General features: G+C 38.7%; 1 protein-coding gene across 11 annotated transcripts in view; it reads left to right on the top strand.

Moving 5' to 3' along the window:
- The window catches only part of zmynd8 (zinc finger, MYND-type containing 8), a 116,199-nt gene extending 93,699 nt beyond the window's left edge, over positions 1–22,500 (top strand). For 10 of the 11 annotated variants that reach the window (XM_043710696.1, XM_043710700.1, XM_043710703.1 and 7 more), the window contains 9 exons: positions 1,037–1,189; positions 3,428–3,979; positions 4,880–5,245; positions 6,505–6,701; positions 10,487–10,567; positions 10,664–10,742; positions 12,634–12,873; positions 13,415–13,566; positions 21,483–22,500. In XM_043710696.1, the coding sequence (XP_043566631.1) occupies positions 1,037–1,189; positions 3,428–3,979; positions 4,880–5,245; positions 6,505–6,701; positions 10,487–10,567; positions 10,664–10,742; positions 12,634–12,873; positions 13,415–13,566; positions 21,483–21,584 (1,922 nt within the window). In that variant the 3' untranslated portion in view covers positions 21,585–22,500. Of the gene's footprint in view, positions 1–1,036; positions 1,190–3,427; positions 3,980–4,879; positions 5,246–6,504; positions 6,702–10,486; positions 10,568–10,663; positions 10,743–12,633; positions 12,874–13,414; positions 13,567–18,649; positions 18,702–21,482 lie in introns of all 11 variants that reach the window. The other variant, XM_043710697.1, reaches the window with a different exon arrangement.
- Positions 22,501–25,945: the final 3,445 nt, after the last annotated feature.

Raw genomic sequence — 25,945 nt, 5'->3', positions numbered from 1 at the left:
AAGAACAGTTGGGGAAACGAGACTATCTATTATTTACAAAAAGTTTTTATTTTATGTCTTCCAGCACCACTACTGTTCATTTGAGTTTTCATCCTAAGATGCCAACCTTTTATTTAGGTTCTCTTTATTGGTCTAAGAAACCTCATTTTGATGAGTTAGCTGAGTTAGCAAACTGAGCAGGTGCAGGTAACATCTATGGAGAGTGAAGCAGAGATGTTTCAAGTCTGTGACCTTTCATTAGTATATCAGAGTTCTGATGAAAGGTCAGAGACCTGAAATATTAATTCTGTTTCTCCACAGATGTTGCCAGACCGCCTGCGTCCTTGCAGCATTTTCTGCATTCATTTCAGATTTCCAGCATCTGTAGTATTTTGATTTTGTTTAATTAAGAAGACTCCTTGTGCCAGTGTTTCAATTATTTATAAGGATGTTGCCAGGATTGAAGGGTTTGAGCTACAGGGAGAGGCTGAATAGACTCGGGCTATTTTTCCTAGAGAATCGGAGGCTGAGGCATGACCTCTTTAGAGGTTTATAAAATCATGAGGGGCATGGATAGGCTAAATGTACAAGGCCTTTTTGTTGGAGTGGGGGGGGGAGGGGCGGGGAAAGAGTCCAACACTCAAGGGTAAAAGTTTAATGTGAGAGGGGAAAGATTTAAAAGGGACCTCGGGGCAAATTTTTCGTGCAGAGGATGATGCGTGTATGGAATGAGCTGCCAGAAGAAGTGGTAGAAGCTTGTACGATTACAGCATTTAAAAGGAACCTGGATAGGTATATGTATAGGAAGGGTTTAGAGGGATATGGGACAAATGGGACTAAATTAACTTAAAATATCTAGTCAGCTTAGGTGAGTTGGACTGAAGGATCTGTTTCTGTACTGTATATCTCTCTGACGCTCTGGGGTGCACTTTGGTACACAAATATGTTGTGCCAATGGCTGTCCATGTGATAGGTTGGCTCAATGTCTTTTCAAATATTGTTAACACAATTTTGTCTTGCTTTCTTACTAATGTTCTGCTTTCTCTTCTCATAACAGATCGCAGTAAAGCAGAGATGGACCTTAAGGAGCTCAGCGAATCTGTGTTGCAGTCAGCTCCCGTGCTCCTCACTTCACCAAAAAAGCAGCCAGTGCGGAGTAGCTTCCTGCTTAACCTTGACAAGACAATAGAAAGTTGTAAAGCCCAACTAGGTGTGGATTCAATAATTTTGTTTTTCTGCTTCAAGAAAGCCTTTGTAAATGTCATTTTTGTTTTAGGAAGGAGGGCCAATAAATTAAAAGACTGGACTTTGACTATTACACATCTGAGGTTAAAGGTTGTTTAGATACAGTCTAGGCACATACAAGTCAGAGTTTTATTCCAACTTACATGTCCTAAAACTCTGAACAATTACTTGTACATGCACCCAGTTGCGTTCTCACCCTGCTAATAATTAATCACCATCTGAACCCAACTCCCATTTGGCTTCTGGCATCCCTGAAAGACTCTATGCTACTAGATGATGTTAAAAATTTCCTTTCACTGTTATTGGTTAAGAACACATGAAAGTTGGCATTGGCTGAGGTATGTGGTGTTGGCAAGGCAAATATATTTCCTCACACCTTTTTTTTGTCAAGATGGAGAAATGAACATTAATGAGTAGACTACATACTGGAAATGAACTGCTGAAACCCATCTACTGAAGGGAAATCCCATTAGAATGATTTTTGAACCAGAGATTTTTACTTGCTTCCATCTGGATTGGTGCCCAGCACACTCTTACTAAAGTTGCCAGCATTAAGTCAAAATTTAAAAACAAACCAAAATCTTTGTTTGACTTGCAAATTTACTCTGGTCTGTTTCATTTCTTTTCAGTTCAGTGCAAAGATTATTTTATTTGTACTGAAGATTTATTGCTAGCTGGCTGAACAAAACACTCAGCTTGTCTTGCTTCAATACACATTCTATTCCCTATTCTAGCGAAGCACTCAGTTACGTTTATCTTAAAGCCACATTTACAATACATTTCAGGGTTACAAAGCCATGTACACCAGAAATGGATATTTAAGTTCATAGTTGATGCTAATAACTGATTTTAACCAAGATTGCAGTTTTCCTACCTGAAGAAATTAGTTACAGCTCCTGCTTCTGATAATATTCACTGACAACTGCTGGAAAAAAAATGGATGTGTATATCATCTGATGAGGACAAATTATGATCCCTCCATAATCAAATAATGCAGACTGCTGTAGCACAAAGCAATATCATCAAAAATTATGATTAGTTATTTGAATTACCAGAGGATTTTTGGGAATATTCACAGGAAGAAACCATACCTTCAAGAGATAAAAGGTGACTGTTGAGACGCAGATATTTTTATGCAGTATGGCCCTCATTCATTTGAACACAGCAGTCATGGCATGTTGAATGGGCCCTCTTTGTAATCGGTTTTATTTTGTTATAAAAGCATCTTCCTCTTTCACCTTTTTCCATGTTACATGGGGGGGGGAGTTCACCCCAGTCACCATTGTGTCAACCATCATGTTCGATTTGGCAGCTTGCTGTGCCTCCTTCCGCTAACGCTTGCCCATTTGTCGAGATTGGGACCAACACCAATGCATGGTGTTTGTCTGCACCAGTGGCTGGGAACTTGTTAGAAAATCTATTCTTTCAGATATTAAGCTCTCATTTGTTACAATGTCCTTAAGGCTAATATATATATAATCCATGTCAGAAAATATTCTTCAGTAAAATTTTGATTGTTACTGCATTGCATTTATGACCAATCATGCCCTGGTAGAGATTAGAATCAATATGTTATAAAGTTCCATTAGTAATCAACATTTGGTTCTGCACTGAAAGTCACTAGTGAGATAAATCAGGAATAAAGTAAAGCATTTTCCACTGTTTGTGATGCATTGAGGTTAATCAAAAGCAGAAAGTGTGGATGAATTTTAGCAGGGTGTAGTGTATGGGTACTCTGATATTCGGTTCTCGGATTCTGTTGTAAATCCTTAAGGTTTTATACCATTTAAACTTCAGATTTTAGATCTCCGGATTGTTTTTTCCCCTTGCCTCTTGCACCCTCCTTTGCAGATTTTGAAATAGAATGAATTCTGTTGACAATACTTAAATTGCATTACTCTTTAAGAACATTACTAAATACAGAGATAAGTCATGCTGTTTTTGTTTTACACCATATGTCATTGTGGTCCAATGACTAGTTTTGACACATTGTGCATTCTTGTAAAGTACAGCAGTAAGCAGGCAATGGTACTAATGCATCACAAAGCATGGAAATGCCCTCTTATGCAGGAATATTTATTCAGTCTAGTGTTTCTACTGTGTTTGAGGTTTGTAGGTATTTGATTCGTGACTCAATTAACATTATTCCAGAAATGGAACTAAATTAGTACTGTCTGAAACTTGAATGTGTCTTTATTCCAAGGAATAAACGAAATTACTGAAGATGTCGACGGAGGACCTGAACATAGTGACTCTGAGGATTCAGAAAAATCGGACACCACTGATAGTGAGTATGCCAGTGATGAAGGACCAAAGCTAAACAATGGGCAAGAGGAGGGAGAGGAAAAGGAAGGTACCAGGAGTGAGAAAGATTCCCCTTTTGTGAAAAAGAAGCCAAAGCAGGTGATGGCTCATGATGAAGTAAAGCAAGAGACAAATCCAAGTTCAGCTGTGGGGAACAGTGAGACATCTGGGCAAGAAAAGGCAAATGGGGACCCTGACAAAGAACTTGTTGAGAAAATGAAGAGTCTACATCAGACAGCAAAGGAGAAACTAGGGCATAAAGATGAGACTGACTCGCCAACTGTGCACTTGGGACTGGACTCTGATTCTGACTCTGAGAATGAACTGGTTATAGACCTAGGCGATGAAAGTAAAGAGGCTGTTCGAGAAGGCAAGAAAGGGGAGAAGAGCAAAAAAGATCAAACTCCAACACCGACATTGAAGGAATCGCCATCTGCATCAAATACAGAAAGTATGTACCTTAAACATTTGTTTTATCAATGATGTGTTACTTTGTTTTACCTGGTGGGTGTCCAGTGGTGGTGTGTTCATTCTTTCTCTAAAGGATGGATTTTGGATATTTTGTGACAGTAGATGTGCTTGATGATACCTGATCAAAATTTTTAAGTCAAAAAACCATATCATGAATTTATAGATTTGTTTAACATAGTCTATAACGTAAGAATGAAGGACCTTAACATACAATAGAAGCGATTGCATCAGCTATTCGTAATTAACAAACTGAAGCACATTGGGATTTGGAGTTTAATCTTTTTTAAATTGTAAATTGCTAAGTAATGATGCATATTCAGACTCTCTGAAAAGTGTGATCATGGTGGAAACTTCAGTTTGGCTGAATCACATTAATTTATTTGGTGTAGATTTTGTATTGTGATAAAATGCATTGAAAATGAAGGAATACAGCAGAGTGTGGAAGAATGTATCTCATTCAAAGTATTTTCCATTTTTCAGTGAAAATAATTTACTGTCAGAAATCTAGTTTTACACTTTTTTTTGTTTTTAAATGTTCGTTTTGCAGCTGGGACAAAGCACTTGTTTTCTTCAGAATGCAAACCTAATGCTTTATTGGCAGTGTTGTTTTGGCCCCATTTAAACTACAGTAGCCGTGACTTGAAACTGGACGTAGAACTTGTTGACTCAGAAAAGATTGTAGCCAGATTTTTAAGAAGTGATTAGTTTCACTGTAAACTGGTTGGTGGTGTTTGCTAGGGAAGTGGTCACTATCTTGAAGAAAACATAGTGCTAACTAGAGAATTTTGATTATAGATAATCAGAGATATGTGCATCAAGCTGCTGATTACCCTGTTCAACAGTTAAAGGGAAAATGTAATATTCCTAATTATGTATATAGGTAAAGCATCGCCCACTTCAACTGTGGCCAGTCAACCAAAAGGTGAGGTTGCTTCTTCAGTCCCCAGTCTCCCAAACCAGACCCCTTCAACCAGTATTACAACGACTACCAGTGTTGTGCCTACTGCCACAGTTCCAGCTGTTCCTGTTAGCAATAGTCCGGTTAAAAAACAACGGCCTCTGTTGCCAAAGGAGACTGTTCCAGCTGTTCAGCGTGCAGTGGTGTGGAATCCCTCAACAAAGTTTCAGACTTCCTCACAGAAATGGCACATGCAGAAGGTACAAAGACAGCAGCAGCAAGTGCAAGCGCCGCAACAGCAGTCTCAAACTACAGGGACACGGTACCAGACAAGGCTGGCTGTGAAAGGTATAAATATTTTGAGTATTTATCTCTAATTCTAGGGGAAAAAATCCAACTTCATATTATGTTGGTAAATTTGTTACCGTTTGAAAATATTTTCAAACATTTCGGTTTTGTATTAGAGATTTCATGTTGACCTAGTCCAGACAGTAAAGCAACTATATTAAGGAACTGGAAAGCATCAACAATAGGAGCTAAGCTCATTAAATCACTTTTTCAATGATTTTGGGGTTGCACTATCCCCAGCCTTTCATTAAAAACTGACTCCACAAGACTGAGGGAGCTGACAATACACAAGGTAACACGTTGATATCTGCCTGCCTCCATTCTCATCACAGGACTGACAGCCTTCTATTATTTTTCCATCCTGTAAGAGTAATACTGCATGGAAACAGACCCTTCGGTCCAACTAGTCCATGCTGACCATGTTCCCAAACTAAACTAGTCTCACCTGCCTGTGTTTGGCCTATGTTCCTCCAAAACGTTCCTATTCATGTACTTATCCAAATGTCTTTCAGTGTTGTAACTGGACCTGCATGCATCAATTCCTCTGGCAGTTCATTCCACATAGGAACCATCCTGTATTTTTTTTTAAAGTTGCCTCTCATGTCCTTTTTTTAAATGGTTTTCTTCTCACCTTAAAAATATGCCCCGCACCGAGTTTTGAACTCCCCCACTCTAGGGAAAAGACTTTGGCTATTCACGTTATCTATGCCCCTCACTTTATAAGGTTTGTATAACTGCCACCGCCTATGTTCCAGTGGAAAAAGTACCCCCCAACCAGCCTCTCCTTATAACTCAGACCCTCCATTCTGGTAATTTATTTCTGAATCCTCTCCAATTTAATAATATCTTTCCTATAATAGTAGTTCACAGTACACAGTGCACACACTTTCCTGTACACAGTAGTTCAGAAGAGGCCTCACCAACATTCTGTACAACCTCAACAAGACATCCCAACTCCTAAACTCAGTGGTCTGAGTGATGAAGGCAAGCATGCTAAATGCCTCCTTAACCACCCTGTCCACATTTGATGCGAACTTCAAAGAATTATAAATCTGACCCCCTAGGCCTCTCTGTGCTACAACACCATCAGGGCTCTCTTGTGAAAACAGTAGAAATGCAGTTTTTCTGTCCACAATGATGTGGCTTCTGAAATGGCAGAAGGGTGCCAGGCTGGGTGTTCAAATTTTCTAATTCTTGAACTTAATTGTTATGTAAGAATACACTGAAGTCTCCTGCTGACATTGACTTTTGAATTGCAGCTGTGCAGCAGAAAGAGGCAACTCTAGCAACTTCAACATCTTCTATCACTTTGGTTACAAGTAGTTCATCTACACCTGTGGCAGGCAGTAATTCGGCAGTGGTGAACACAGCTTCCAGTTCAGTCTACAGCACTGATTTGCCTATAGCTACTCCTTCTGCTGATGTCGCTGCTGACCTTACAAAGTATACAAACAAGGTATGTCTGTTATTTGCCTTTTATTCAATAAGGTTGTCACATAGCTGTTACTTAGACATTGCACCATGGATGCAGCTCCTTTGGACTTTCTGGTGTACTTTGTACAGAACTTCTTCAGGCTCATGCCCGAAACGTCGATTCTCCTGCTCCTTGGATGTTGCCTGACCTGCGCGTTTCCAGCAACACATTTTCAGCTCTGATCTCCAGCATCTGCAGTCCTCACTTTCTCCTCGAAGACTGTACTTATACAGTATGTTAATGTGTCGGAAGCAGTTCAGAGCAGGTATATTGGACTAATAAAGCAGATTGCTTTATGAGGAAAAATAACATCCATTTTATGCCTGCAATTTACGTAGTATTTTGAGTTGCAAATGCTCAAACCTGGAGACTTTTCTGTTTCAAGTCAATTTCAAATACATTTTCTTGTGCTCAAGGTGAAAGTCTACTTCCACAAACAAGTTGCTGTTCCATACAATCTGGAAGATGACTTTGTACCTGAAATAACCAGGTTTAATAGATCACAGGGCAAACGGTTAGCTGTTTTTAAGCAATTGAGGGCAACAAGAAAATGATGTAAGATCCAGAAGATTCTGGGTAATCCAAGATGGAGGACGGGAAAAATTTCTGGCTGTAACAGCAGTTTTTTTTTGAGGTAATTTAGGTGCTGGAGGTGATTTCCTCAAATTCCAGGAGTAGCAATTACTGTTTCATATGCTGTTGCATTGTTTTGGAACTTTGGAAAACAAAAAGTCAAAACAACAGTTTTAAAAGGGAGAAGTAGAGACAAAAGAAGCACATGGTGAGGACAGTGCAGGAGAGAGAGAACCTGCACAGTTACTGTCTTTGCTGTTTGAACTCCTGTATCGTTGGACATCGGAGTGTGCTTGGGACAATTGCAACATTTAAGAGGCATTTGGATGGGTATATGAATAGGAAGGGTTTGAAGGGATATGGGCCGGGTGCTGGCAGGTGGGACTAGATTGGGTTGGGATATCTGTTTGGCATGGACGGGTTGTTTCCATGCTGTACATCTCTATGACTCTCTTGCATTACATACACGTACTGTATTGTAGAAAGAGGTGGACTGCAAACTAACCACAGTAGAACTCAGTAAGGCCATTGACTGTCTTGCCAGTGGTAATGCCCCAGAAAGCAATAATGTTCCAACCAACACTATCAAAAGTGGAAAAACAGCCCCTGCTGCAGCATCGCCATAAACTTATGTCTCTCTGCAGGAATGAATAATATTTCTAAGGCCGTGCAGTGCAAAAATAATCACCTTATACAAAGGAGATCACAGTGACTGCAAAAATTACTGAGGCATACCCTGGTTAAGTATTGTAGGGAAGTTATTTGCTCTCATTGCAGTGATTGGACTATAATCTCAGTGCATCTTCAGAGATTGCAGGTGGATGGTTAACATGGACCACTCTACATTGCTTTCATAGGCTTCACCAAGGCTTTTGAGCTTGCTGGCAGAGGCAGGCTGTTTAAATTGCTGTGGAAAACCAGCTGCTGCTTGGACTCTGGAATCATTTTTTCTTTGCACAAGAAAATGCACAGTCTTTCAATGGCTTTCAAATACATGGAATAAAATAGGGCTGCATCCTAGCACCAGCTCTAGCATATTTTTCTCAATGGTGCTAATGTATGCCTTTCTGGGTTAGTGGTGCTGGAAAAGCACAGCAGTTCAGGCAGCATCCGAGGACCAGGAAAATCGATGTTTCAGGCAAATTAATGTGTCCCTGGATGCAAGAACTGGAGACAAGCTGTTCAACTTGGCAAGACTGCATGCCAAGACTAAAGTGCTCAAAGTCTTAGTCTGTAATCATGCCATAATGGCATCCCATACTGAACTTTACTTGCAACAGTGGTAGGTCAAATCTCTCAGGCCTGCAAGGAGTTTTGACTGATGATCAGGAGGGCCAAGGTTGTAGGTCAGGGCTTAGAGACTCTACCTTCCTTTACCATTAGCAGCCTTACTCTGGAGGCCATCAGCAGCTTTGCATACCTTGGATCAACAGTTACCAGGAACCTGTTTCCTGATGTTGAAAATGTGTCAGGATTGTCAGTGCTGTAGCTGTCTTGTTGCAGTTGAGCGGTAAACTGTGGCCAAAAATGCAAAGCTTGTGTGCGCTAGGTTTGTGTTAAAAACTTATGTATAATCTTGATTTTCCTTTGTTCTGAACTGGCAGAGACAGAATTTGCTAAGAGTCCACTCAGTAACCTGAATTTTATCATGCTTGTTTTCATATTTTCCTTCCCTCATACATAGACAAGCCTTTGAAAGTGCAATGTATATTCGTGTAGCATGTACACGAAAGGTACTGTACCACCTCTGCTGCCTCAGAAAAATATCACCATTTTGTAGCAAAAGAAAATACTGAATCTAGGTGAACCCCAGTCACCAGGGAACCCCAGGATGTTTCCCTTCTTGAGTCAGTGGTGACCCCATTGGTTTGTCATGTGTATAGTATAGATGACAGCCGCACCTCTAAGGTAAACTCTATGGAAAGCTTTAATCAGCACAAAACCAATAGATCATCACATCTGCTATGCAAAGATGACATCAAGCGCACCCTCAAGTTTATTAGGACCAAAATTCATGCACAGGAATCCTCACTGCTGATTAGAGTGCTGAAGATGAGCGAAGGACTAAAGGAGTGATCAGACAGTGAGCAAAGGAACTCTCTCAGATGAAAAAAATGTATCAGTTGACCATAAGCAGATTCCATTATTTGTGCCTGCTACTGGTTTGGCCTCTACAGCCATAACAGATGATGCTAAATCCAGAAATGACATACCCCAAGTATGATCTATTGTCTCCTGAGATGGACAGATGCCAAAGCAAGCTGTAAACATTCCTGCTTCAGTACCAGTCATCAGTATAACAGAATTGATCATTTAGCAACAAGTTGGTTTAATTTAAGAGACCATGTGAAAGCTATTGAAGTAAGTGGTTATTCATTGTGGGTGCAGTAGCCAATGTGTCTCTGAAGACTTGAGGTGCAGGTACACAATCCTTTATCCAAAATTCTAAAATCCGAAAAGCTCAGAAATCTGAAACATTTTTTATGGAGTATGGAGCGTTATTTCAGTGTGCGGATAAGTGACTCATCTCCACACCCATTGGAACCACACCACTCAGATGTGACGTAGCGGCATGGTCCAGCACTGGCAGGCGTCAGTTGTGTTTCAGTGCTCGTACTATTCACACATGCGTCTGCTGTTAGGTAGTCTTTTTTAATTTTGCTGTGAAAATGTCATCAATTCTGAAAAACAACTGGCCCCAAGGATTTTGGATAAAGGATTGTGTACTTGTATTGTTGGATTTTTGATGTCAGTCATTTCACATACCAGTGCATTTGACAAATCTTTTGGAAATTATCACTTTCCTGAATATGGTGCCTCATATTCCTGAGAGTACAATACTGAGTTAATAATTTCCTTCAGCAGAGTTGACAGAGCAAAGTGAAATGTTAAGTATTAGTCCTTTTAGAGAAGGAAGAATTCCTTCCCAAGAGTCTTACTCATCCTTAGAACTTTCTTTGGTCACGTTTCTGTCTGCTGTAAGATGTAATTATTAAGTGATGCTTAGCTATTAAGAAGGTAGAGAAGGTATTTGTTGTAAGTTCTCAATTACAATTGGAGAGAATTAACAATTTATTCCCCTTGTAAAGATATTTTGAGATCAGACAGGGTTTAGAAGTGTTAAATGTAACTCTAGAAGATAGTACAACTCGAGTCTAGTTTTTATTATAATCCATATGACTCTTTCTTTCTAGATGATGGAAGCAATAAAGGGAACAATGACTGAAATCTACAATGACCTTTCTAAAAATAATTCTGGAAGCACAATAGCAGAGGTTAGTCACTTGTGACTAAATTTGAGTGTCTCTGTGGAATAATGTCTAATGTCATCAGCTCACTGATTTGAATTGACTGTTTATTTTGTTTGGCAGATTCGACGAATGAAAATTGAAATTGATAAACTGCAATGGTTGCATCAGCAAGAGCTAGCTGAGATGAAACATAATCTTGGTAAATGTCACAAGTTAGTTTTGTGCTGCCTACTCTTTGCTTGTTGAAAAAATATTATTTAGTTGTATCTTCTCTGTGTCAAACTTTATTAGCCTGATAAGGCACCAGAGTAAGACAGAGATAAGGAAGCATTTTCTCCATTCAGAGAGTTACGGGTCTTTGGAACTCCTTCCCACAAAGACCTGTGCAAACCGATTCCTTTTGTATATTTAAGGCTAAGATAAATTGTTGATCAGTCAGGAATCGAGGGTTATGGGAAAAAGGCAGGAAAATGGATGTGAGGAGTGTCAGATCAGCCATGACCCTGTTGAATGGTGAAGCAGGATTGAGGGACTAAATGGCCTACTTCTGTTCTTATTTATTATGACCAGGGGTTTGCACAAACTCGTTCATTTACTAAACTATCAAATTAGGAAACCAAAAGGAGCTGGCTGCTTTTGTCCTCAAGGCTGGCATGGACTGGTTTGCACTGCTACCTCACAGCACCAGAGACCCCATTTCAATTCCAGCTTTGTGTAATTGTCTGTGTAGAGTTTGCAAACTCTCCCCATGTCTGCGTGAGGTTTCTCTGGGTGCTCTGGTTTCCTCTCACAGTCTAAAGATGTGCAGGTTAGATGGATTAGGCATGGTAAATGTGGGGTTAGGGGATAGGATGGGGTCAAGTTCTGGACAGGATGCTCTTCAGAGTGTTGGTGTAAACCTGGGCTGAATGATCTCTTTCCACATTCTGAGGATGCAATGATTCTATGACATCCTGAAACTCCATGCCTTTTTCTAATACCACATGTGATTGGGTAGCAAGTTATGGGCCCTTTGACATTTTGGATTTTTGTTTTAAAGATGAGTATTCCCCTTGTAAAGATATTTGTAGATTTTCAACTTTTTGTTCAGCCTTGGAATTGGTGCCACGAGTCAGCTGCCAGGTTTTCATTTCCAAGTTTGAAAACCTTTTGTGTTTTCTTCTTTACTGCTTGTTTAGGTTTTTTTGCATTATACACCATCCATGGGAGAGACAGTTTCTGGTAGATAGCTACTCTTGCAACTTTGTGTCATTCTGAACCTCGCTACCAGAGGTGTGAGGGAGGAATAAGACTTAGCTTTTAAAAGGCATTGATGTTAGTAACATTTTTGCAGAGAATTTGTAAATGTTCATTCAGTTACTTTGCAGCACTTAGATTTTCAATATTCCACACTTTTTATTTCCTTAGCTCATGTACAGACAGGTGGCTGCCATTTGTTTTATGAATCATTACACCAAGTGGACTAGGAATCATAACTGCAGTCTTGCAAAGCTAGATCAATTCCAATTGCTTATGTTGTTTTAATATCCGTGGATCAAATTTGTGCAAAAGATTTCAGATATACTTTATGATAAGTTTGATCTGTTATGAGTTCCCAAGTTCTTGATCTAACAACTCCTTTAAGGTCATATCATAAAAGACCGGAATGTAAATGTAAATTTATTTTGGAGTAAATCTTAGCAATGCCATTCTATTAAATTTATGTAGTGTTGCAGTTTCAGCTGGTTGAACATTTTATGATTGATACTGGTTGCATTTCCCAGATACAAACTGAACTACCTCCATGTTTTCTGGTGTATTCCTGTATTTTAGTGCTGGAGCAGAATTGGTACAGAAGCTCCTGTAGTCCATAAATAGGGGTCTGTGACTGATGTGGTTTAGTTTTTGAAGACTTGATTCTGCACAAAAGTTGTACTCAGCTTGAAAGCACAAGAGCTGAGTGATGGAGAATTGAGATACCATTGAATGCATTGCTATCTCTCTCTGCCTCTAAATCTTTGTTATTTAAAAAAAACTGTTCTCCTTTCATGCATTGTTGACAAATAAGCTGTGATAATTTTCTGAAAACAGTTTCTGCTTGTGTGTCCTAGAGTTAACAATGGCAGAAATGCGGCAGAGTCTTGAGCAGGAAAAGGATCGGATGATCACAGAGATGAAGAAGCAGATGGAGGCAGAGAAGCAGCAGGCTGTTGATGAAACTAAGAAGAAGCAGTGGTGTGCAAATTGCAGGAAGGAAGCCATCTTCTACTGTTGCTGGAACACCAGTTACTGTGACTATCCTTGCCAACAGGCACACTGGCCAGAGCACATGAAGTCTTGCACTCAGTCAGGTACATAGTGTCATAACTTGGACAGGCTTGAGCTTTCTAGCCTGGACATTAGTTCCAGCTTAATTTATATAATTTAATACTGAACTTAGATGGAAGTAAACATTTTTTGCACAAAAAAAAGTCAGAAAATGTTTTCCTTTATTTAAACAAAAAATTGCAAGTCTTTATCTTTTTTGGATAGAATTGAAAATTGGGCACAGTTTTAGTCACAATATTACAGGAGCACTGATCTTAAAAAGGAGAGTGTAGAATGCTTTATTTCATTTGATTTGCCTTTATTGTAATTTCACATAGTCCTTACAGCTATGGCCATGGAAGATTGTGTTGACTGTAAACCTCGAATAGGAGGAACGCTAGACATTAATCTTTCAACTAGTACATTTTATCCTTTATGAAACAAATACTTGGCTCTCTTCACTGTTAATGTCCAGAACAAGTTTCAGTCAGAGAGTGTAAATCCTAAATAAGACAATTGGTATTTCTCACGGATTGCAATTAAGTGCAGCAGTTTGATTGTAACAGATTTATCTTTTAATTGTAGCCACTGCAACTCAGCAGGAAACTGAATCAGAAGTGAATTCTGATGCATTAAATAAGAATGCACAGCAAGCCCCCACAGTCCAGCAATCACCATCAGAGAGCAAAGCCAGCCAAAATGACAAGGACCCGGGCACAGATAAAAGCAAGGAAAATGTAAGTATTGCCTGGTTACCTTAGTCAATAATGGCTTTGTTTCATACACTCCAGGCTTATTCTAGTTATTATATTCTTTGAATATATTTTTCACTTACACTGCTATTCCCAGCTCATTTAAGTAAATCAACAACTATTTGTAACTGTCAAAACATGTATTTAAAGTACAAATGTGCTACCAAGCCCGATCACATGTTGCAATGCTGGTTCCTTTTCAACTTTTTGCTAGAGGGTAGCTGAAGATATGAACTCAAGTATTTGAAAATGCTTCACGACTAGGTTTTTTATTCAGTGTCACATATTTCTAATCATCTTGTTGCGTTTTGCACGATTACACTATTACTTTGTATGCCTTTTGTTGATCCTGATCTTTTTTTCTGTAATATAGAATCAAATGTAAACCAATGTTGCAAGGTTACGTGGTTCAAAATTGGTGGGAATTTAGATGGGAAACTGCAGTTGTATTTAAGATAATCAGCTCCTTGTTTGCTTGCTGAACAAGATAGTGAGACTTCTAATGTTTCCTTTCAAGGACTAATTTATAGAAACTGAATACAAATCTTCATTTAACTCTAGTTTATTGTGGACAAAGGTCACATTATTTAATTAGCATACAAGTCTTTTGAAGCATTAGTTTTAATTCTGACATTATATATTCAGTCAAGGCTAGATTTCTTTTAGATGCTATGACTTTGCTGCTTTTGTTTATGCCCGTTCTTTGTCTAGAAGGAGTTGTTACCATGCTGCAAAATGTTTACTCAAATACCAGGCTTTCTGCAATACTTTGATTATATGCTCATTGTTTCTCTCTCAGCCTGTGCAGTGAAAGTCAGCAAGCTATAATGTTATATTTGCATGGACTTCTCAGCTGAGCCTAATCCTGCCTTCACACTCTCTGGTTGATGCTCATACACACTTCTCTCGTAGAATGTGTTGTCCTAACCAGCTGAGCCACTTACAAACTTTTAAATAACTACCATAAAAGTGTTAATGTGCACAGTGATGTGAATACTGTCCAACTGATATGTTCCTGGTTCCAGTCGTCATCTCCAAGTGGGGCTGCCACTTGCTAGTGAAGTAGGAGAGCATTTTAGGAGGCAAATGGACTGAGTTGTATTTGTGTTCTTTTGAGCAAGCCACTTATTCTTTCTGCCATAAGTCATTTGTCATGAGATATGCATATCCTTTTAAATGATTTTTTAAATAATTACCATAGGTAAGGAATTATGTCCTGGGGAGTGCTACTTTTTTTTGTCCTGACCGGTGGCAGTGTCAAGTAAATGAGATGCAGGTTTAAATTCTCTCCTCCACTTGCAATGTTAATTTCCTCCATTTTTTTTTCATTAAAAATCCTGCACTACACCAATAGAATGTTTTTTCCTTATTTCCCACAATCATTTGGCTTCTCTGTGCCAGGTTGATTGTATGTTAAATTAATGATCTGCATTTGACATGATAACAATGATATTATCAGTGCTCATTGCTTTTATAGATGAATTGGATGACAAATTTCAGTGAATAAGAAAAGCAAAGAACTGTGAATGCTAGAAATCAGAAACAAAATCAGAAATTTATGGAAAAACCCAGCATCAGACCAATGACAATTCTTTGGGACCCAAAACATTACCTCTGCTTTCCCTCCATAGACGCTGCCTGACCTGTTGAGATTTTCCAGCAATCTGATTTTGTTTTTGAACAAATTTCAATGACTGGATACCCATAGTGAAGTGGCAAAATGGTAACTTCTGTCCCAGTTCCACTGTGGTTTATCCACAACTTTCACTGCACCAGTAGTTCATGATAGACTTAGCATTAAAACACACAAGAGTCATGAAGTTGTGGGGCTAACAAAGTGTGCCCTAAGTCTGCTGGAAAAAATTAGTGTTCATTTGTGTATAATGAATGAATCCTACTGGCACTATAAAGTTACCTGTACAATCATAAAGTTGCAATCTGTTGTGAATAGACTTAGGTTATATATAAAAAAAACTTAAATGGGACTAGAAGATTGGGTTAAGATATCTGGTCGGCATGGGCGAGTTGGACCAGAGGGTCTGTTTCCGTGCTGTACGCCTCCATGACTCTTAAGTAATTTTTGAAATTTTTTTTTCCCTAAATCTTCCAAACCTTTGTCAAGTCTGTTCCTCTCTCTCCTTCAAAGTCTACCTTGAATCCTACTTCTTCGACCATCTTTTGGTCATCTGCACTAATATTGCTGTGTATGGCTTAAGGTTGGTTTTTTATTGATGCTCCTTTTGAAGCATGTTGGGATGTTTAATATATTAAAGATACCACATAAGTACCAGTTGTTGGTCTGTACTTCATCACTTTATCTTAGTTGTAATTTTCTTTTTCTCTCATTTTATTTCACTTTCTGTATGTGATTTTTAAATTGAATTAAATATTCAAACTTACTCTGTCTGATTTAGACTCCATTTAATCAGTAGGAAGAGACAGTATGTTTGCCCTGTGCGCAGATGCCCTAAGCAGTACAAAAACTCAGTAATAGTCTGTAGGCATTGTGAACATTCGACACTATTTGATTGCCACTGACACCAAAATCTGGAGAATTCTGTATAATAGGACTGTTGCAGCAGAAAGAAAAAAAACAATTTACTTTTAAGATTCTGAGTTTGAACACCGATGGGTTTCAGAAGTGAAAGGTCAATGCTTCAACCTACTGCATCATTGATTTCCGTTTCTCCTCTCCAACCCTGATTCTTTCAGATGTAAAGAAAGAAACAAAAATGGTGGAGCAGCATGGGCTATATTTTCTTTCATGTCTAGTCTGTTTCTTGGTATCATGAAATGGAAATGCCTGATTCTTTTAGTTTAATCAGAGTGAGTTTTGATTGAGGATTATCACTTCAAATATGGACCATAAAATTGCTGCTTTTAAGTTCCACTGACCTTTTGTGAGTCACTCAGATCCACTTTATCATAAACTTTGTTTAAAAAACCAAGGAGGAGTAATTTTCAACATAACACTGAAGTTTAAAACTGGCATGGTGAGTTAGCAATATGTTATAGAATGTGCCCCGTCTTCCTTCCCCCTTGAGTTTAACAGAGAAGCTGATTTCATAATCCAGCAATGAGTCATAAACAACTCCCACACTATTGCCTGCAACTAATCCTGAGCTGGGCCACAAGAGATTTACTGGTGATATATAAAATTTCAAACAAAATAGTAACTTTGTAGTCCAATTCTGCTGTGAGTTCTGAAGTCTAAAACAAAAGCAGACCAAGGTTACCTTAGAGTGACATGACAGGCATGAAGATGTGCAGATTTTGAAGAAAATTACTCCCATTCTAAATAGTAACAATTATTGCTGAGAGCGTAGTATGAATATGTGATTCAAGAGCCTAATTTTGTAGCTATTGTACCATTGAGGGAAAATGAATAGTAATAGAAGCAAGCAAAATTGTTGATTGTCAAAAGGGAACAACTGAATTAATATTCAAATGTACTTGTTAAAAGTTTTTTACAGAATTTCTAGCAGTCCAAAAAAAAACTGCAGTTTGTCAAACTATTGCATTTTATCCTACATAAAAATATTCTAACTAAAAGCAAATTATTAAACCCAAGATTATACTGATAATATTCATAAGGTGTTGCATTTAAAGTTTTCTCTGTAAGCACTGATCAGCACGTATTCAACTGGTCAAGATTTAGTCAGAGGCAACTATATATGTTGTAACAGCTGAAAGTACAGCAGTTTACCAACTAAACAGACATTGGCAAGTTAAGAGTAAAAAAAACTATTTAAAACCAATAATTGTTTTATACATACCTCATTGGCTGAAAGTCTAACCTCAAACTAACTGTCTGTTAGACTGGGTAGTAATACCTAAATTGCAATTCCCTCTTTTTGGGCACAATTTCCTTGCATCTTGGAATAATTCATTAAAACCTCAATAGCCATCTAGACACTGTTCTATCAGTTGTGAATGATCAAGTGATGCAGATCCTATCTGACTTGTGTCAGGCCCATTTGAACATGCTAACTGTTCCTCACAAACCATGTGTTCGGTCATACCAAATTAAACTACTTCACAAACTATTGGAGAATGCTGCACATGATAGGAGTACAGTTGTTCTTGCTCCTAAATGAGTTAGAAATAAAATACAATGTTTAATAAGTAGAAGGGAATCATTTAAAACGTTACTCGTGTTAGTTGTCATCACTACAAATGTATCTTTGTAATGTTAATGTTGGGCTTATGAGATTGTCATCTTCCAAAACCAAAAGAAATAAGTTGAGCCCCTCAAGCCTGTTCCATAATTTAATATTACCTTTTACATAATTTAATATAGTCATGCCGGTGTCATCTCACTCGATTCCACATTTCTGTCGGCCTGCCTGCCTATATACCTCCTTGATCCATTACTAATTAAAAATTTACCTATCTCCTTAAGTATATTCAGTGTTCCAATGTCCACTGCACTCTGGGGTAGTGAAATCCATAGATTCATGACCTTTTGAGAGAAGTAATTTCTCCTCAGCTCTGTTTTAAATCTGTTAGACCTTATTCTAAAACAATGACCCCTCATTCTACATTGCCTCACAAAGGGAAAAATCCAATTTGTCTACTTTGTCAGTCGCCTTTGCAACATTGCATACCTCAATTAAGAGCTCATTCTTCTAAACTCTGGCGAGGAAAGGCCTGTTACTGAGGGCTATGATTTGACTGAGCAGTATTTTGCTTGCCCCTTTTCTAATACGTTCTCATTCTAATTCACTTTTTAAATAAAAACATTGAAACCATTTGTTATGATAGTAAGCACAAAGATAGAGCTAATCTGTTGTGAAATTTTCAGTGGAGTTTGTGCATAATGAAGGCTTTTGTTCTTGTACCTCCTCTACTGCGCATTTTTACCATTTTTCCATCCAACCTCTCTCTAATAAAACATGGCTATTAGGAGCCAAAATCTGCTTGGAATGAGTGACTCCGATGCTGTTGCTTTTTCCATTTTAATGTTTTGTTGCTAAAGAGTGCACTTTAGTTTGACTCTGAGGCATTGCACCTATTGTTGTTGATTAGTAGTGTTTGGGTGTCACTGTAGAACTCTCTTTCTGCGCAGACAATATCCAGAGGATTCAGTTTACCAACACAAAGTTGAAATTCATCTACAGGTAAGCCAAATAGTTCTAAAACAAGTGATTCTTGGTACATATACCAGTTCATAGAAATATGGCCCTAATTTCTGATAGGGAAACCTCACTGGTGATTCAAGTACAGGTGAATTGGTTTTAAATTTAACAAAAAAAGTACATTTTCTTGAGTTCTGGTATATGCAGTACAAGAAATCAAAAAATAAAATATTGGAGATGCTAGAAATCTGAATGGATTAAAACCCATTTGTAATACTCAACTGTTCTGTATAAAGAAAAACTGTTATCTTTTGGGGTTGGTGAGGTCTTTAACTTTGTTTCCTAGGTGGAATATATTGTTTCAATTGAAGCACCCTCTCTTTGAAGTGCATGGATGGTTTGTTTAAGTGCACAGCCATTTCTTAACAAAAAAAAATGTTATGTTGGCTCACACTTTGTAACTTGAAGAGGCTGACGTTTGGACTGCTTGCGTGGCGTGTCTAGGACTGCTGTGAAACCGTAATTCTTACAGGGGGACATGTGCTCTGTGAGGGTGCTGCATTATGGATGAGTCGCTGTGTACTGTGGATGTTTGTTCTTTGCCACTGGCAAAATCTTTTTCTTTCTTTCTTGTCCCTTTATTCTTTATGAAATGATATCTTTTAGTTAATTCACATTTGCAGTGCCGTCATCTGATTTGCCCTTTCAGCATCCACAGCACATGCCATTTTGGCTGTTAATGTGAAGTAATGCTTACCTGTTCTGTTTGTTTCTTGCCAGTATTTGAGAAGTGCAAGTGATGGTGAAATTAATTTGAGATGTTCTGTGCATGGGGGGGAGAGAGAGAAAATGGTATTTTTCTCTTTGTGCAGTTATACTCATGTCCTGTAGGATGGAGGTAGATGCTCAAAGCTAATTTTCTTTTGAGGAAGAATCACAGCAGATACCAGTTTCAGTGGGAAGGGGAATACAGGCCATGCCCAGAGGGAGAAATGAGAGGAAAGAGGATGCTTGGGGAAGCTCAGAATTCATAGTGACTTCAGATTTTTGTAATTTTGTAATGGATTTTTTTATCCTGATGTCTGTGCCAGTCTATGAAAAAGGGGAGGTCATGCCTTTGCAGGAGTTCAATGAGTTTATATAGTGATACAGGTTGTTTGTATGCTGCTGTAGAGAGTGGGGAGTATATAACAGGCATATCTTTTTATGTACGTTGAAATTCTAGTTGGATTTAAATCTGTGGGGTTGAGAAGCTGCTTTCATTCTGCATTAAACTAATTTTGATTTTGCCACCTGTTTGGTTCCCAGTGGTTGATTCATGCAATGCTATTTTCTGGCCTTTTTGTTCCTATCCCAAATAATAGGCATGAAGCATATTTCACTCTGGAGAATCATGGTGCATCATTTGCAAAAAAAAACAAAGAATCTTTTACTTGTACCTGAAACAGTGTTGGACTCTTTGTACAAACAAGGGGAATTATTTCTGCTTAAGACCTCTCCTCAAGCTTGATTTGCCCTGACTGTCCTCTGAGAAACCGGCTCTCAGTATCACTGGCAACAAGATGCAAATCACTTACCTAATTGTGACACTGGTTGGAAAGGGAGTGCCTCTCTAAATCCCATGTTGGAAAAATGAAAATCACGGCCATGTCCCCATCTCCACCACCATTCCTTCATACATCTGCAATCATTGCAGTCACCTTCTGAAATGTTTAAAGTTTTAAAAATTGCCAAGGTAGTCTGGTCCCCGATCTTTGTAAGTTTCCCATGTTAGAAAGGGAAAACAGAATCACATCCAGAGTCTAGCAAGCAAAGTTGGGTGAGTTTATACTGAAGTAGAATTTCATTTTTTTTAAGGTTTTTGTTAACAATGCTTAAAAATTGGTAATGTTGGAGTTATTTGCATCACTTTTACAAATCTCCAATTATCGTACCACTTTATGTATAATAAGTAGCTGGCATTTGACACATCCTACTGCTAATTATATAGAGTATCGTTGTTCCTCCTGCAATCGTATTGTAAAGTGGCTGGCATGTGCAGAGGAGCTGTGCTCTCTTCCCACTGTCTGCAGTCATATTAGGAAGGGATCAGTTATGCTGTGGACAATTTGGAATAGAAGGTTGACATTTTAAAAGTACCAGTTGTGAACACACATTAACCAAATGATCAGTGCCTTTTGGCTTTCATGCCAAGTCTGTCATTAGTTTGGAGTGTCTCATTTTGGTAAGGGGAATATGGCAACATTGCTCTGGCTGCTGAATTTTGCTTATTCTTGAACCTTGTTAAAATAATAATTACATTTGCCTCTTAATGCTCAGGTGATTAAGTCATTTTTACACCTGTCAAGGGGGCAGGGGTGGAGGTGAAGAAGCACAGACTACATTCTGTAAACTCTACTATGTCCCTAAACCTTTTACATTTAAGGATTACCCAACAGAATTTATTGTATGTGAAACAGGCAGAATAAATGTGTTTTGTTTATTTTGGTAGTTACCAGATCTACAATTGTATTCCAATATTTTCTTTGATTGTGGTACACCCCTTTGCTTCCTGATCAATTGGGTGCAATCAGTGGGGTCCCCTATTTCTGTAGAGTGGGTGGAAAATTTGGGGCAATAGCAGGTGAGTTATGGCACCCACTTTGAGTGATAGTTGCAGGTGGTCAATGAGCTGCATCACACGTATTCCAGGTGTTGCCACACACATGGTCTTCATTGCAATTTTTCTTTTAGAATTTTGCCAAGGTAAGCAATGCACTATCTATTTAAGTCAAGGATTAATTGATTTACAGTTGAATTCAAATTCTGTTTTTCCACTCGCAGACGATGCCAGCTGTAGTGACTCCAGCAGTTGGTGCAGCTGCTGTGCAGTCAGAAGTCCAGTGCGCCCAGACCACAATGCCTGTCCAAACTCGCAGAACCTGAAGGCCCTAGATCGTGCGGGATGATAGTTGAAGAAGGCAGCATTATGGATCAAGACTTTGCATGGGGAATTTGTGAATACTGCCCTCGCTCTTCAGTGGATACATTCGTTGCTTATCTGTTTTGTACATAACATACAGAGCTTTCATGACACTACATTCTTGCCGAGCATTAAAAAAAATCAAGAAAAAAATTCAATCTGAAGTCTTCAGAACATGATCACATCCTGCAAGCCTTTCATCTTTTATACAATTTGTCAATTCTAAAGCTTCAATCCCTTTGTATTTTCTTTTATTATGACTTAATGGAAGATTCTAGACTCTAGTTTCTGAAAATGTAGTGAATTGGGGAACGTATACAGCATGCAACAAAGAAGCCTTTAGTAGTTGGACCACAGCATATAATATTTATATGTAGGAGTCTGTGAAACCCAGTGATGTAATAAGCATGAAATGGGGGGTACGTTTTGGCATTTCTAATGAAGGAGTACAACATGGGGAGGTACATCTCGCTGCTCATTTATTTTCCTCTTCTCCACATGTTAGCAATTGTTTGCTCTTGGTTATGTATGACATTTGAACACAAGGAGTTTGTGTGTATATGAGATAATCCTTTGTGTTCAGAATGATGCCAGTGCTGTTCTGATGTGTATATTTTTGTTTTTTATTTTTCATCCCGGTTTATAAAATAAGCAGTTTGTACAGTTTTCAACCAGTCCTGATGGGTAAATGTTATTAAAATAAAAAGTTTTAAAAAAAATTGACACTATAGTAAAATTACCATTGTTTTTTGAGAACATGACTTGCTAGCCTAACTTGTGAAACAGAATTGCTTTTAGCATAATGGAAGTATTTTTTCACATTTCTTTGTACAAAGTTTATATTAAAAATAGCAAAAAAAAAGTCAATGGCTTGTATCTCTATTATGGCTTCTTTAGTATCTTTGAATCTACCTGGTACCATGGAAGAAAAGTGCTTTAGTGCTCACCTCAGGTAAGTACTGGAAAATTGGATATGTACTCCTAGTATTTTTAAATTCTTATCACACTATACAAGGTGAAAACCATGGGCTGGATTTTTAAACAGATTTGGGATGATATTGGAGGTGGGCAAGAGTGCAGTTATGCACATTTATCCTCTGTGTCCCTTCATCCCCAACCCCAAATTGAACCAACAGCCTGTAGAAGAACCAACAGAAGTAAAAATTTATGGCCCATGTATTTCATACTGAAAATAGGTGAGCTTTACTGTCTGACTTGTTGCTTTACAGCTGGTGTTAAGTGGCAGCTTTTAAAATTTAAGTTCACATTTAAAATTTAACTTGCTGAGGAATTCAGAAAAGAAATACTATATGACTGTGTTACCATCAGTGGAGTCGAGACAGGAATCTGTCATCACCTGTTTAGTTAAAAAAAAATTAGAAGCTCAGCTAAATATGTAATATGACTTGCCTAACACATGGTGGGGCTCTTGCTTTATCTCATTTCAACAAACAGTAATTTTTTTTACTTTTCAGATCTTGTAAATATAATCCCATATAAATAGCAAATACATGTTTATGAGACAGCCATTTACATTATTTAATAATGTTGTTTAAGATTAAAGTGGTGGAATTTGGTGAAACTGGACTCTTCTTTGTCAATTTTATATTTAATGAGAGAGTACTTACCATAAATGGGGACAGTTGGTTTGTTTACAACTGAACTAGAATGAGGGTTATCTTGTCATGTATAGCTTGTTGGATATTATTGAATTCTTATAATTCAGACTTGGGAATGATGCAGCTGAACCTTCCCAGCACCTGAACGATATGGACATAGGCGAGTCAGTTGGAAACATATGATAAAGGTCAGAAAAATGAGATTCTTGATGTTGAGAAAGTCCAGTTTTCATGCCAGTTGTTTTAATGGTGAGATAAGACTCTTGTTAGTGAGTAACAGAAGGCCTATTTGCATACATTAACCTGTTATCATCTCATTTAGATGCAATTTGCTATCCTCTTATCTGGAGAAGGGAGACTAGATAATGACTACTGATATGAAAGTCAGTGAATATTTGGTGGTATCTCCTTGCAACTCACAGTATCACAGGGCACATTGTATGGTAATAACCCTAACTCCCACTAAGCCCTACCACTCCCACCCCAAATCCTTGAAGGTTATTATCAAATGTGCATAAAGTTGATCTTCTCCCCTCCTTTTTGGTTGTTTGTCTTTGGTTTTTAAAAGTTTCCTAATCCTCTGCTTACCACTAATTTTTGCCACATTGTATGTTTTTTTCTCTCAATTTGATGCTATCCTTAACATCCCTGGTGTTGGATTATACTGGAATCCTTCTTCCTCACTTGATGTAATTTTCATATCATTTGTCACATGTTTGCAGATGACACGAAGATTGGTGGAGTAGCAGAAAGCATAGGGAACTGTCAGAAGAAAACAGGAGAATATAGATCGACAGGAGAGTTGGGTGGAGAAGTGACTGGTGGAGTTCAATTCAGGCAGATATAAGGTGATGCATTTTGGGAAGTTTAATTCTAGAGCAAATTATACAGTAAACGGAGAGCCTTGAGGAAAGTTGATGAGCAGAGACAGCTGGGCGTTTAGGTCCATTGTACCCTGAAGGTTGCTGCACAGGTGGTTAGAGTGGTCAAGAAGGCATATGGTATGCTTGCCTTCATTGGACAGGGTATTGAGTATAAAAGCTGGCAGGTCATTTTAAAATTGTACACTGCGTTGGTTCAACTGCATTTAGAATACTGTGTTCAGTTCTGGTCGCCACATTACCAAAAGGATTTGGATGCTTTGGAGAGGGTGCAGAGAAGGTTTACGAGGATGTTTCCTGGTATGGAAGGTGCTAGCTATGAAGAGAGGTTGAACAGGTTAGGTTTGTTTTCATTAGATAAAAGGACATTGAGGGGGACCTGATTGAGGTCTACATAATCATGAAGTGTATAGAGAGGGTAGATAGAGATAAACTTTTTCCCAGGGTGAAGGGTTCAATAACGAGAGGTCACACGTTCAAGTTTAAGGGGGATACATGTGGCAAGTACTTCACACAGAGGGTGGTGGGCGTCTGGACCACGTTGCTAGCAGAGGCAGGCACAGTATATTCATTTAAGATGCATCTGGACAGATGCATGAGTAAGTAGGGAGCAGAAGGATACAGATGCTTAGGAATTGGACAACAGGTTTAGACAGTAGATTTGTATCGGCACAGGCTTGGAGGGCCGAAGGGCCTGCTCCTGGGCTGTAAAGTTCTTCGTTCTTTGTTTCTCTGGCTTAGAATACAGTTCTCCACTTTAATACTGCACTTTAGAGCAGAGTCAACACCTTACACTGCAATGCAGCTACCAGACACCTTGAGCACAGGGATAGAAGTATACATTAGATTACATTACAGCATGGAAACAGGCCCTTCGGCCCAACAAGTCCACACTGACCCACCGAAGCGCAACCCACCCATACCCCTACATTTACCCCTTACCTAACACTATTGACAATTTAGCATGGCCAATTCGCCTGACCTGCACATCTGTGGTCTATGGGAGGAAACCGGAGCACCCGGAGGAAACCCACACAGACACGGGGAGAACGTGCAAACTCCACACAGTCAGTCGCCTGAGGCGGGAATTGAACCTGGGTCTCAGGCGTTGTGAGGCAGCAGTGCTAACCACTGTGCCACCGCGCCGCCCACATTAAGTCGCCTAATATGTGGTACTTTATTAGGTGCGTTCTGAAAGTTCAAACATACTGCATTCACTGCTTCCCATTTATCTGTCCTGCTTGTTACTGCGCCCAATTCCAATAAATTTGATAAATGTAATTTCCCAAACGAAGCCATGCTGATTTTGTTTGATCGTATAATGCATTTCTAAGTGTTCTGCTATTCCATTGTTTATATTAAATTCTAAAATTTTCTCCATAACACTAGATGATGATCCTCAAATGGAGAATCCTCTGATTTTTTTGTCCTTCTATTCGTTACATAATTAACTAGATGAGTCAATGTACTTAATGCTTACAAAGGAGTTGGGTCAAAAATATGAATTCTTAACTTTTTAGAAGCCCTTTAATCGATTTTATAGCTGAATGTTTAAACACTCGTGCGTACATTCTCCCCATGTCTGCGTGGGTTTCCTCCCACAGTGCAAAAATGTGCAGGTTAGGTGAATTGGCAATGCTAAATTGCCATAGTGTTAGGTGAAGTGGTAAATGTAGGGGAATGGGTCTGGGTGGGTTGCGCTTCGGCGGGTCGGTGTGGACTTGTTGGGCTGAAGGGCCTGTTTCCACACTGTAAGGAATCTAATCTAATTAGAGCTGTTAACTCTAAGGTCTTAGGTCTGCCGCTCATGCCTCAACAATAGTT

Source organism: Chiloscyllium plagiosum, chromosome 20 (genome assembly GCF_004010195.1).
Source record: "Chiloscyllium plagiosum isolate BGI_BamShark_2017 chromosome 20, ASM401019v2, whole genome shotgun sequence".
Classification (NCBI taxonomy): Eukaryota; Metazoa; Chordata; class Chondrichthyes; order Orectolobiformes; family Hemiscylliidae; genus Chiloscyllium; species Chiloscyllium plagiosum.
The sequence above is the reverse complement of the archived record's forward strand: the minus strand, read 5'-3'. Positions and strand labels throughout refer to the sequence as shown.